Source organism: Pelophylax lessonae (assembly GCF_965119305.1).
Source record: "Pelophylax lessonae genome assembly, chromosome: 8".
In the NCBI taxonomy this organism is placed as follows: Eukaryota; Metazoa; Chordata; class Amphibia; order Anura; family Ranidae; genus Pelophylax; species Pelophylax lessonae.
In genome coordinates this window covers 190522477-190535801 of record NC_138775.1, presented here as the reverse complement: position 1 = coordinate 190535801, position 13325 = coordinate 190522477, and the positions used below count along the sequence as shown (strand labels likewise).

Below are 13325 nucleotides of genomic sequence, written 5' to 3'. Positions count from 1 at the left end.
TGGACATGCCTGCTCTAGCTAGAGGCATCACCCCGGTACAACCACCTAAAGTCAGCTGATGTAGGTCTACGTGGCTGGTTGGTAAGTGGTTAAAGTGATTGTAAACGATCACCTTGTAAAACAACCCATTCAGTTTAAAATAGAAATGAGAGGCAAAACATTTTTGTATGGATATAAAATACATTATAAATACATTTTTTTACCATTTTTTTATAAGTGATGACATTCCCTCTGTTCTCAGCCGCATAAGAGATGGGGGAGGAGAAGCAGATGCACAGTTTGCTTCCCAGTGAATGGCTGTGCAGCAGGGGTGTGCTAGGACACGTCTGATCATTGGAGAAAAGCACGCTGAGTTCCTAGCACAGCTTGAGAACTGCTCTCTTGATTAGTGTGGTCAGTTTTTATTAGGAAAGTAGAGGAACTGGCGGGAACACAAGCAATTTCACACAAAGGAAGCAATACAAACAGAATAGGATATTTTCTCATATAAGTACATGGTAAAGCAGACACATATCAGGAATATGAAGTGTGGGGGTGACAAACACTTTAAGCTGTTAAATGTCTAATGTCATGCCCTTTTCCCCATCAGCAGCGAGAATGAAGACCATTCTCAGCAACCAGACTGTTGACATCCCTGACAAGGTTGCCATTTCCTTGAAGGGCCGCACAATAACTGTGAAGGGGCCCAGAGGAACTCTGAGGAAAAACTTCAACCATATAAATGTAGAGCTGTGTCTACTGGGCAGAAAGAAGAAGAGGCTCCTTGTTGACAAATGGTGGGGTAACAGAAAGGAGCTGGCCACAGTGCGCACAATCTGCAGCCATGTGCAAAACATGATCAAAGGAGTCACACTGGGTTTTCGTTACAAGATGAGATCGGTGTACGCTCACTTTCCCATTAACGTAGTTATTCAGGAGACTGGATCCCTGGTGGAGATCAGGAACTTCTTGGGTGAAAAATACATCCGCAGAGTACGCATGAGACCAGGTGTCGTCTGTGCCGTGTCTCAAGCCCAGAAAGATGAGCTTATCCTCGAAGGCAATGACATTGAGCTCGTTTCTAACTCTGCTGCTTTGATCCAACAAGCCACCACAGTAAAGAACAAGGATATCCGAAAATTCTTGGATGGTATCTATGTCTCAGAAAAAGGAACAGTCCAGCAGCTTGAAGAGTAAAAGATAATTCAAGAAATCTGGGTCCTGTGCTACATCTAATAAAGTCCATTTATCTAAAAAAAACTGATCACACATGTAGCACGATGGTAACTGCAGACTGAACAGAGGCTAAGATGGCCACTTCCTTGGCTGTAAAGAATAGGAGGATTAGTTCTGCTTTAGGTGGAGATGCTTGTGTTGGAGTATTAATGCTGGTTTACCAGCATTTGGTCGTATTAACTAGTCAATGTGGGTTTTTTTTTTTAAACTTTTAATAAAATGATGGTTTTACACTATTTGTAATATTTTATATACAATAATGAGAGGAATGTTCATTTGAACTGACAAGAGTGAGCGGAACCTATGGAACCAACAGCAGTCACATTGGACCTTATAACACATGCAAATCTAGACCTGCTATTGGTCACATCTTTAGCATGAGTGTCTATCCTCTCTGGCATACTGGTGGTGGAAGTAATGAAGGGTTGGTATACTAAAGGAAAAAATAATTTGCAAGGGAATTTTCATTTTGGCATAGTGAATGTGGTGAAAATTCACTTTGCTAAGAATATCCTATTTGCACTTCGTAAATCAACCACATGGAGTGTTTTGGAGGACTTTACATGAAAATATTGGGGAAGGAAATGTTATTTTGTTTAACCACTTGCCTACAGGCCACTTTTACCCCCTTCCTGCCCAGGCACATTTTCAGCTTTCAGCGCTGTCACACTTTAAATGACAATTGAGCGGCCATGCAATTTTTATCATTTTAGTAGGACAATTAGAGCTTTCTTTTGGTGGTATTTAACCTCCATTAGGTTTATTATTTTTTGCTAAACAAACGAAAAAAGACCAAAAGCATCTTTTTTTTAGATTCGGTTTTAAAATTGTGCAAATAAGTAATTTTTCTCTTTCACTGATGAGCGTGATAGGCTACACTGATGGGCACTGATGAGGCAGCACTGATGAGGAAGCATTGATGAGCCTGCACTGACATGCAACACTGATGGGCACTGATAAAAGGCACTGATGAGGAGGAGGCACTGATAGGAGGCACTGATAGGAGGCACTGATAGGCGGCACTGATGGGCCCTGATTGGCGCTGTTGGGGGCTGCACTGACAATTAGGACACTGATGGTCAGTATTCTGATTATCAGTGTAAATGTCCCCTGTCACTGTTACTGGCTCTCCTCACACTGAGACAGCGCTTGAAGAAAGGAAAGCTAATAATTGTCAAGAGAGCTTACATTGTGACCTGCTGTGATTGGCCCCTTACCCCAATGTATGATCAGCTGTGTCTGAAGGATGCCAGATGTGTGCTGTAGCAGGTGCCGGGGGCGTGGTTCTGGGAGGACATCCATGTCCTCCCAGAAATGGACGATTGCGCGGTAGCCATCTTTTGGCTATAGCACAGTTGCTCATAGGTTAAAGAGATGATGAATCTGAGTGAAGAGATTTGATTGCACACTCATAAAAGGCTGCTTTACATGGACTTGAAATTTTACAACATTTACGGTCACTTATGTGCATTATTATTTGTAATGTTGGTGGCATGTGACAGTTTATACTCCTGACCCATGCACTCTTTATGTTGTCCAAAAAATGCTGGCTGCTAAGTAGTGTGTGCAAAAAAAAAAAAAAATATATATATATAATGGAGGAGTTTAATTTTTTAAAAATGATTATGCTGAGGTTAGTACATGTCAGTTAGAGTTAGACTCTCGTCAGTTAGCTTGTGGCACAGTTATTGGACTGTGGCATATGCTACCTACCACTGTATATCACAATTTGCCATGGAGAGCACAGCCTAATTAGTCTCTTTTGGGTACCTAAGGCTGACCCCCCCTTTAACGGAAAAAAACTCTTTGTATTCTGCATATTTTTTCCCGCACATCATATCTAAAGTTCCAAGAAGAACTCTGACCTAACACATTCTGAGCCATTGCAACTAACTTTCTTGATGAGTCTTCTCTATATCCAGATCTGTAGTAATGGAAAGACAATTACAAGGAGTAAAGAATCCTTTATCCAGCTGTTTGTCATTCAATGTAAGTTGTAATGCAGCACAAATATGCAGCCAGTTACACAATGACATCATTGCTGCTTTAAACTCACTACTGTACATTATACTATGCAGCTGCTATACACATTTCCTGAGTCCATGCTCTGTATACACCGACAATGTCCAAGGAACTTGAAGTTCAAGTGGAACTTCAAATTATCTACTACTTCCACTATAAAATGACCTCAGCTGGTTGTTACTCAGACAAGAAAGTAAGTTACAAGGTAATTATGGTCACTGTGTCTATTGTTATTCATTTGACAGATGGTCCCAAGGGTTCAGGGAATCTCATTATAAATCACTTTCACTGATATTTAATATATGAGAGTGCATTGTGATACATCTGAGGCTACAGCTCATCCTGGAAACGTCATGTAAGTTATATGTTCATAGGAATACCTCGGTTAGAATTAGTCAGTTACAACTTGAGCGGAAAACCCCTACATTATTTGAAACATTTTACAGTAATTTATAATATATATGATAAAAATACATACATTCTTTTCAAATAATATTTACTAAATTAACCACTTCAGCCCCCGAAGGATTTGCCCCCTTAATGACAGGGACATTTTTTGCGATTCGGCACTGCCTTATTTTAACGGAAAATGGCGCGGTCGTGTGACGCTGTACCCAAACAAGATTAATGTATTTTTTCCCCCACAAATAGAGCTTTCTATTGGTGGTATTTGATCACCTCTGCAGTTTTTAGATTTTGCGCTATAAACAAAAAAATAGCAACAATTTTGAAAAAAAAAAAACGCCATATTTTTTACTTTCTGCTATAAAACATTCACAATAAAAAAAATATTAAAAATTTATTTTTATTTAGAAATTTAGGCCAATTTGTATTCTGTTACATATTTTTGGTTAAAAAAAATCCCAAAAAGCATATTTTAATTGGTTTGCGCAAAAGTTATAGCGTTTGCAAACTACGGGATAGATTTTTTGACTTTTGATTTATTTATTTTTTTATTAGTAATGGCGGCGATCTGCGATTTGTAGCGGTACTGCGACATTGGGGCGGACAGATCGGACCCCTAACTGACATTTTTGACACTTTTTGGGGACCAGTGACACTAATACAGTAATCAGTGTTAAATAGTATGAAAGAACAAATCTTCTACAAACTGGTGCAAGGCTATGCACTTTATAATGTGGGTGCTACTGGTTTTCTTTAAATTTGGTGAGTATTCTGGTAAATAATGCTGTGTTTATAGAGGGGAATTTAGCACTGTTTTTTTTTTTTTTTTAATTTTAGAGCACAGCAGAAGGAGCACATATTTCACACAAGGCTAAACCAGATTAAAGCGGTAGTATCCCGCTTTTTGACACTTTTACCTGCAGGTAAGCCTATAATAAGGCTTACCTGTAGGTACAAATAATATCTCCTAAACAGGCATGGTTTAGGAGATATTTACAGTGCATGCAGCCGCTCGCGCGAGCGGCGCATGCGCTCTGAAGGTCCGGGGGGACCTTCAATCTATTTGCCGGGAGCTTGCCGGAAAATCACTCCCACGCGCATGCACGGGAGTGACGTCATCGCGGCTCCGGCCAATCATCGTGCCGGAGCCGTCTCTTCCAGCCAATCACCGCGCCGGAGCCGCCGAACCCGGAAGAGACGGCGAGGGATCATGGCAGCGCCCGCAGCGAAGTCCGGGGGTCCGTGTCAGGGCTTCGTTCTAAGGTAAGTTACACATAATGGGCTAGTATGCGATGCATACTAGCTCATTATGCCTTTGTCTTGCAGGTTTTTTTTTTTTTGTTCTTTGGGTTTACAACCGCTTTAAGAGTCTGAAAAAAATCAATACTTGGAACTATGTCATAAATAGGGTTGAGCGGACACCTAGATGTCCGTGTTCGACGGGTTCGGCTGAACTTTAAAAAAAAGTCCGGGTCCGTGTCCCGGACTTTTACCGAACTTTTCCCGGACACCAAACCCCATTGAAGTCAATGGGGACCCGAACTTTAAGGCACTAAAATGGCTCTAAAACACCATTGGAAAGGGCTAGAGTGCTGCAAATGGCAGCAAAACGTAGTTAAGAGCATGGCAAGTGCTCTGCAAACAAATGTGGATAGGGAAATAACTTAAAACAACAAAAAAAAAACAGAAAAATAAAACAATGTTCTTCATCTCTGAAGGACGAGGCCCATATGGAGTAGGAGGGAGGTGGTGGTGGATGTGGCGGTGTCATAGGCGTGCGCACAGGGTGTGCCGGGTGTACCTGGGCACACCCTAATCACCTAGGGCACATAGCATTATCGCTCTGTTTGCCAGTGAGGAGATGGGAAAGATCTCCCTCGGACCTGCTCTGCTCTATTTCTCTTTGCCAGCAGGGAGAGTAATGTATTGGGGCCATGTACATGTAGGCAAACACATGCATGTGTATTTCAACTTTGGGGTGCACACCCTAATGCAATAGGCTGCGCACACCTATGGGCGGTGTAGGTGGAAGCGGCGGTGGAGGAGGACCAGGGCCGGATTAAGAGCATCATGGTCTTGGTGCTGAGGATTTTGAAGGGCCTTAAGGGCCGTGCCTTGGCATGCACCCAGAGGAGGAAGGGTGCAGCCATGCATGCCTAATTCAACATGGGATGCTGTCTCTGAAGCCCATAAACACATCCATGCATCGGCAACTGTCCCTCCTTGTCAGGCCTTCGCGCTGTGTGGGGAGGTTCTGAGGGTGCTGCCTGGGGAAGCGAGCATAGAAGCCAGACTTCTGTGTTTACAAGTGACAGAAGAGCGGTCACAGTGAATATGGCCAACCCGGGGCCTATATAAAAGGTAGGGGCCTGGAGCTGCAGCTCCAATAGCCCCTACGTTAATCTGGCCCTGAGGAGGAGGACGAGGTAGCCAACACTGCTTCTTTTCACAAATTTTAAATGAGGGTACACCCCAAAAGAGTGAGAAAGAGCAAAAATGGAACAATGGGTGGGTAAGGTCGGTATCCATTGCTATTCTGCACAAGGTACGGAAAAGTCCCGTGGGATCCATGCCTGGTTCATTTTAATGAACGTGAGCTTGTCCACATTGTCTCTGGACAGGCGGCTGCGCTTGTCTGTTATAACGCCCCCAGCCGTGCTAAATACCCGTTCAGATAATACACTGGCTGCAGGGCACGCCAGCACCTCCAAGGCGTAAAGGGCAAGCTCAGGCCATGTGCCCAATTTGGAGACCCAGAAGTTGAAGGGGGCAGACCCCTCATTCACTACATGTAGGCGTGTGCACACATACTGCTCCACCATGTTGGTAAAATGCTGCCTCCTGCTAAGACGTTCCATCTTAGCTGCTGGTGCTGCTGTTTGTTGTGGCGTGCTGACAAAGCTTTTCCACATTTCGGCCATGCTAACCCTGCCTTCTGAGGTGCTGGCGGTGCCCTGGTTGCGTTGGCGACCTCCTCCTCCTCCTCCTCCTCCTCCTCTGCCTTGTGCTTCCACTGTGGCCCCGCTGTCAGATGGGAATGCCAGCAGCATCGCATCTACCAGCGTGCGCTTGTACTCGCGCATCTTGCGATCGCGCTCCAGTGAGTGAATTAAGGACGGTACGTTGTCCTTGTAACGGGGATCCAGCAGCGTGGCCACCCAGTAATCAGCACAAGTTAGAATGTGGGCAACTCGGCGGTCGTTGTGGAGACACTGCAGCATGTAATCGCTCATGTGTGCCAGGCTGCCCAGAGGCGACCAAAGGCTGTCCTCTGTGGGAGGTGTATCGTCCGTGTCCTCTGTATCCCCCCAGCCACGCACCAGTGATGGCCATGAGCTGGCCTGGGTGCCACCCTGCTGTGAACATGGTTCCATCTCCTCCTCCAGCTCCTCCTCCAGCTCCTCCTCCTCCCCATCCTCCAGAACTGTGCCCCTGCTGGACAATTGTGTCCCTGGCATTTGTGTGTGCAGGAACCCACCCTCGGAGCCCCTTGTGAATGACTGCCCTGAAAGCCTTTGAAATGTTACCTCTTCATCCTCCTCCTCCTCCTCCTCATCCTGTGCCACATCCTCTTCCATCATCGCCCGAATTGTTTTTTCAAGGAGGCATAGAAGTGGGATAGTTAAGCTGAGAACGGCGTCATTGCCACTGGCCATGTTGGTGGAGTACTCAAAACAGCGTAACAAGGCACACAGGTCTCGCATGGAGGCCCAGTTATTGGTGGTGAAGTGGTGCTGTTCCGCAGAGCGACTCACGCGTGCGTGCTGCAGCTGAAACTCCACTATGGCCTGCTGCTGCTCGCACAGTCTTTGCAGCATGTGCAAGGTGGAGTTCCACCTTGTGGGCACGTCACATATGAGGCGGTGAGCGGGAAGGCCGAAGTTACGCTGCAGCGCTGCCAGGCGAGCAGCAGCAGGGTGAGAACGCCGAAAGTGCGCACAGACGGCCCGCACTTTCTGCAGCAGCTCTGACATATCGGGGTAGTTTTTAACCTCCTTAGCGGTGATCCCGAGCGTGACTCGGGGTTGGTTTTTCATATCAGGAGCGGTAACCCCGAGTCACGCTCGGGGTGGATTGCAGAGAGCGCAGCGGTGTTCTCTTACCTTATCCTGGCGATCCAGCGATGATCTCTCATTGCTGTGACCGCCAGCCGAGAGTCCCGCCGCTCCTCCGTCGGTCTCCGTCGCTCTGATCACTTCCTAGTTCCGTTCCCTGCAGCAGCAATGCTGCATGGGAGCGGAACTAGGGAGGGAGATTCAAAAAAAAAAAACAAAAACGTTGCACAAAACACAAAACACATTTTATATTATATATATATATGCATATATATATATATATATATATATATATATATATATATATATATTTATTTATTTATATGCATGTATATATATATATATATATGCGCATATATATATATATATATATATATATATATATATATACACACCGGTATATATATATATATATGCATATATATATATATATATATATATATATATATATATATATATATATATATGCACACACACATATATCTATATATAATATATAATACATGAATTATAATCTAATCAATAAAATAAATTTATTATATATATTATATATTAAATAATAAAATAATATTATTGATTCGATTATAATTCATGCGTTTGTGTTTCAAATTTATCACATCTGGGATGTCTACTAGACTCTTGTTTTGGTCACGTTTAAGTCAGTAATTACTAAGAATTGTAGGCCTATAATACATAACGCCAAATTTCCATGAAAAGAATTGTACCGCTTTTGGTATGTAATTCCTGACATAATCATACCGCCAGGGAGGTTAAGGAACCTCTGCACCACCAAATTCAGCACATGCGCCAGGCAAGGGATGTGCGTCAAACCGGCTAGGCCCAGAGCTGCTATGAGATTTCGCCCATTATCGCACACCACCAGGCCGGGCTTGAGGCTCGCTGGCAGCAACCACTCATTTGTCTGCTGTTCCATGCTCCTCCACAACTCCTGCGCGGTGTGTGGTTTGTCCCCCAAACAGGCAAGTTGTAAAACTGCCTGCTGTCGTTTAGCCCTGGCCGTGCTGAAGTTGGTGGTGAAGGTATTACGCTGTCCGGATGAGGAGACGGTAGAGGATGAGGTAGCGGAGTAGGATGAGTTAGGAACAGGAGGCAAACTGAAGCGCCCTGCAATCCTCGGTGGTGGAAGGACATGCGCCAAATTGCTATCCGCCTCAGGCCCATCCGCCACTGCATTTACCCAGTGTGCCGTTAGGGAGATATAACTCCCCTGACCGTGCTTACTGGTCCACGTATCGGTAGTTAGGTGGACCTTGGCACAGATGGCGTTGCACAGTGCACACCTGATTTTTTCCCCCACTTGGTTGTGCAGGGAAGGGATGGCTTGCCTGGAAAAGTAGTGGCGGCTGGGCACGACGTACTGTGGGACAGCCACCGACATAAGCTTTTTAAAACTGGGCGTCTCCACCAGACGGAATGACAGCATTTCAAAGGCCAATAATTGTGAAATGCTGGCATTCAGGGCCAGGGATCGCGGGTGGGTAGGGGGGTACTTCCTCTTCCTCTCAAGTGTTTGGGAGATGGAAAGCTGAACACTTCCATGGGACATTGTGGAGATGGTTGTTGGTGACCCAGGTGGTGGTGTTGCTGACAGATCGTCTGTTTGCGGGGTGGCAGGTGCCGGTATGACTACAGAGGTGGCTGGAGCGGCCGAGACTGCAGCAGAAGAGGAAGCAGGATGAGCCAGAGACGTTTCTTGGTTTTGAAGGTGTGTACTCCACTGCAGCTCGTGCTTTGCACTTAGATGCCTGATCATGCAGGTTGTGCTCAGGTTGAGAAGGTTTATGCCTCGCTTCAGGCTCTGATTGCACAGGGTGCAAACCACTCGTGTCCTGTCATCAGCGCATTTTCTAAAGAACTTCCACGCTAGAGAACTCTTTTGAGCTGACTTTGGTGCGCTCGTTCTCTTGCTGCGTTGGGCAGTAGCAGGCGTAGTGTCTAGGGCACGGCCGCTCCGCTTCTGCACCCTGCTCCCTCTTCTGCTGTGCTGGTGGCTCTGTGCGACCACCGCCTCTTCCTCCAAAATACTCAGGTCACCTGCATGACCTTCATTCCATGTGGGGTCGAGGACCTCATCGTCCTCCACATCATCTTCCACCCAGTCTTCACCCCTGCCCTCCCTGTCAGTCTCCACAATGCTGAACGCCGCAGCAGTTGGCACCTGCGTTTCGTCATCATCGGAGACGTGCTGTGATGGTCCTTCCATGTACTCATCTTGAGAAATAAGTGGTTGGGCATCGCTGCACTCAATCTCTTCCACTTCTGGGGCAGGGCTAGGTGGATGGCCCTGGGAAACCCTGCTGACAGAGTCCTCAAAAAGAATAAGAGACTGCTGTATGGCTTGGGGCTCAGACTGCTTGCCTGATTTGCAAGGGGGTGAGGTGAAAGACGGTTGGACATTGGCTGCAGGTGCCAACTCTGACCTTTCTGCAGTAGACTGGGTGGGAGACAATGTGAAGGAACTGGAGGCACTGTCAGCAGCAAACCAATCTACTATCGCCTCTCTGTGTTCTGGCCTCATCAATTCTAGAGGCGTATGATGCCCTACCAAATACTGCTGCAGGTTCTGTCGCCTACTCACACTTGAGGAAGGTGTTTCACTTGTGCGTGTAGCTGGCACAGATCGACCACGTCCTCTCCTTGCAACAGGAGCTCTAGCAGCAGCACCACGACCCCGGCCACGGCCCCTATTTGACGCTCTCCTCATATTTCTGAAATTTAAGATCTTGCCCTAGAAAGGTCTTTATTGAATAGCAGAACAAAAGAACAACAGTATCGCACGGGTGTATCTCACAGTCAAATATGCAAACTATGCCGCAATTTAATGTTTTTTACACCAAAAGGGTGTGTATTGAATAGCGGAATAGGATAAAAAACTGTGTATCTCACACGTACAAACACAGACTAGGCCCGATTAAATTTTTTCCTACCCTAAAGGGAGGATGAGGAAGAGGAGTATGGAACAGGCAGCACCCTCAAATCTTCAGAAGTATGAGATGAACCTCAAAAACTTGGAAAGGTGGATCTCACACGTACCGACACAGACTATTCCGCAATTTAATTGATCCCCAAAGGTTTTTATTGAATAGCGGAATGGGAAATATGATCAAAAAAAGTGTATGTATCTCACACGTACAGAAGCACACTAGGCCCCAATTACTATTGTTTGTACACCTAAAAGGATGGATGAGGAGGAGGAGGAGTATGGAACAGGCAGCACCCTCAAATATTCAGAAGTATGAGATGAACCTCAAAAACTTGGAAAGGTGGATCTCACACGTACCGACACAGACTATTCCGCAATTTAATTGATCCCCAAAGGTTTTTATTGAATAGCGGAATAGGAAATATGATCAAAAAAAGTGTATGTATCTCACACGTACAGAAGCACACTAGGCCCCAATTACTATTGTTTGTACACCTAAAAGGATGGAGGAGGAGGAGGAGGAGTATGGAACAGGCAGCACCCTCAAAGCTTCAGAAGTATGAGATGAACCCCAAAAACTTGGAAAGGTGGATCTCACACGTACCGACACAGACTATTCCGCAATTTAATTGATCCCCAAAGGTTTTTATTGAATAGCGGAATAGGAAATATGATCAAAAAAAGTGTATGTATCTCACACGTACAGAAGCACACTAGGCCCCAATTACTATTGTTTGTACACCTAAAAGGATGGAGGAGGAGGAGGAGGAGTATGGAACAGGCAGCACCCTCAAAGCTTCAGAAGTATGAGATGAACCCCAAAAACTTGGAAAGGTGGATCTCACACGTACCGACAGAGACTATTCCGCAATTTAATTGATCCCCAAAGGTTTTTATTGAATAGCGGAATAGGAAATATGATCAAAAAAAGTGTATGTATCTCACACGTACAGAAGCACACTAGGCCCCAATTACTATTGTTTGTACACCTAAAAGGATGGAGGAGGAGGAGTATGGAACAGGCAGCACCCTCAAAGCTTCAGAAGTATGAGATGAACCCCAAAAACTTGGAAAGGTGGATCTCACACGTACCGACACAGACTATTCCGCAATTTAATTGATCCCCAAAGGTTTTTATTGAATAGCGGAATAGGAAATATGATCAAAAAAAGTGTATGTATCTCACACGTACAGAAGCACACTAGGCCCCAATTACTATTGTTTGTACACCTAAAAGGATGGAGGAGGAGGAGGAGGAGTATGGAACAGGCAGCACCCTCAAAGCTTCAGAAGTATGAGATGAACCCCAAAAACTTGGAAAGGTGGATCTCATACGTACCGACAGAGACTATTCCGCAATTTAATTGATCCCCAAAGGTTTTTATTGAATAGCGGAATAGGAAATATGATCAAAAAAAGTGTATGTATCTCACACGTACAGAAGCACACTAGGCCCCAATTACTATTGTTTGTACACCTAAAAGGATGGATGAGGAGGAGGAGGAGTATGGAACAGGCAGCACCCTCAAAGCTTCAGAAGTATGAGATGAACCCCAAAAACTTGGAAAGGTGGATCTCACACGTACCGACACAGACTATTCCGCAATTTAATTGATCCCCAAAGGTTTTTATTGAATAGCGGAATAGGAAATATGATCAAAAAAAGTGTATGTATCTCACACGTACAGAAGCACACTAGGCCCCAATTACTATTGTTTGTACACCTAAAAGGATGGAGGAGGAGGAGGAGGAGTATGGAACAGGCAGCACCCTCAAAGCTTCAGAAGTATGAGATGAACCCCAAAAACTTGGAAAGGTGGATCTCACACGTACCGACACAGACTATTCCGCAATTTAATTGATCCCCAAAAGTTTTTATTGAATAGCGGAATAGGAAATATGATCAAAAAAAGTGTATGTATCTCACACGTACAGAAGCACACTAGGCCCCAATTACTATTGTTTGTACACCTACAAGGATGGAGGAGGAGGAGTATGGAACAGGCAGCACCCTCAAAGCTTCAGAAGTATGAGATGAACCCCAAAAACTTGGAAAGGTGGATCTCACACGTACCGACACAGACTATTCCGCAATTTAATTGATCCCCAAAGGTTTTTATTGAATAGCGGAATAGGAAATATGATCAAAAAAAGTGTATGTATCTCACACGTACAGAAGCACACTAGGCCCCAATTACTATTGTTTGTACACCTAAAAGGATGGATGAGGAGGAGGAGGAGTATGGAACAGGCAGCACCCTCAAAGCTTCAGAAGTATGAGATGAACCCCAAAAACTTGGAAAGGTGGATCTCACACGTACCGACACAGACTATTCCGCAATTTAATTGATCCCCAAAGGTTTTTATTGAATAGCGGAATAGGAAATATGATCAAAAAAAGTGTATGTATCTCACACGTACAGAAGCACACTAGGCCCCAATTACTATTGTTTGTACACCTAAAAGGATGGAGGAGGAGGAGGAGGAGTATGGAACAGGCAGCACCCTCAAAGCTTCAGAAGTATGAGATGAACCCCAAAAACTTGGAAAGGTGGATCTCACACGTACCGACACAGACTATTCCGCAATTTAATTGATCCCCAAAGGTTTTTATTGAATAGCGGAATAGGAAATATGATCAAAAAAAAGTGCATGTTTTTCACACGTACAGAAGCACACTAGGC

The 13325-nt window shown here is 44.9% G+C and overlaps 1 protein-coding gene across 1 annotated transcript; it reads left to right on the top strand.

The window, feature by feature from the left end:
* The first annotated feature begins 591 nt into the window (after positions 1-591).
* On the top strand, positions 592-1233 carry LOC309561903 (large ribosomal subunit protein uL6-like). Its single transcript, XM_082265966.1, has one exon. The coding sequence runs from the start codon at positions 598-600 to the stop codon at positions 1174-1176; it is 579 nt and encodes a 192-aa protein (XP_082122092.1). The 5' UTR covers positions 592-597; the 3' UTR covers positions 1177-1233.
* The last annotated feature ends 12092 nt before the right edge of the window (positions 1234-13325 follow it).

Excerpts from the sequence above, each read along its gene's own strand:
- LOC309561903 (XM_082265966.1), top strand. The coding sequence starts at position 598 with ATGAAGACCATTCTCAGCAACCAGACTGTTGACATCCCTGACAAGGTT.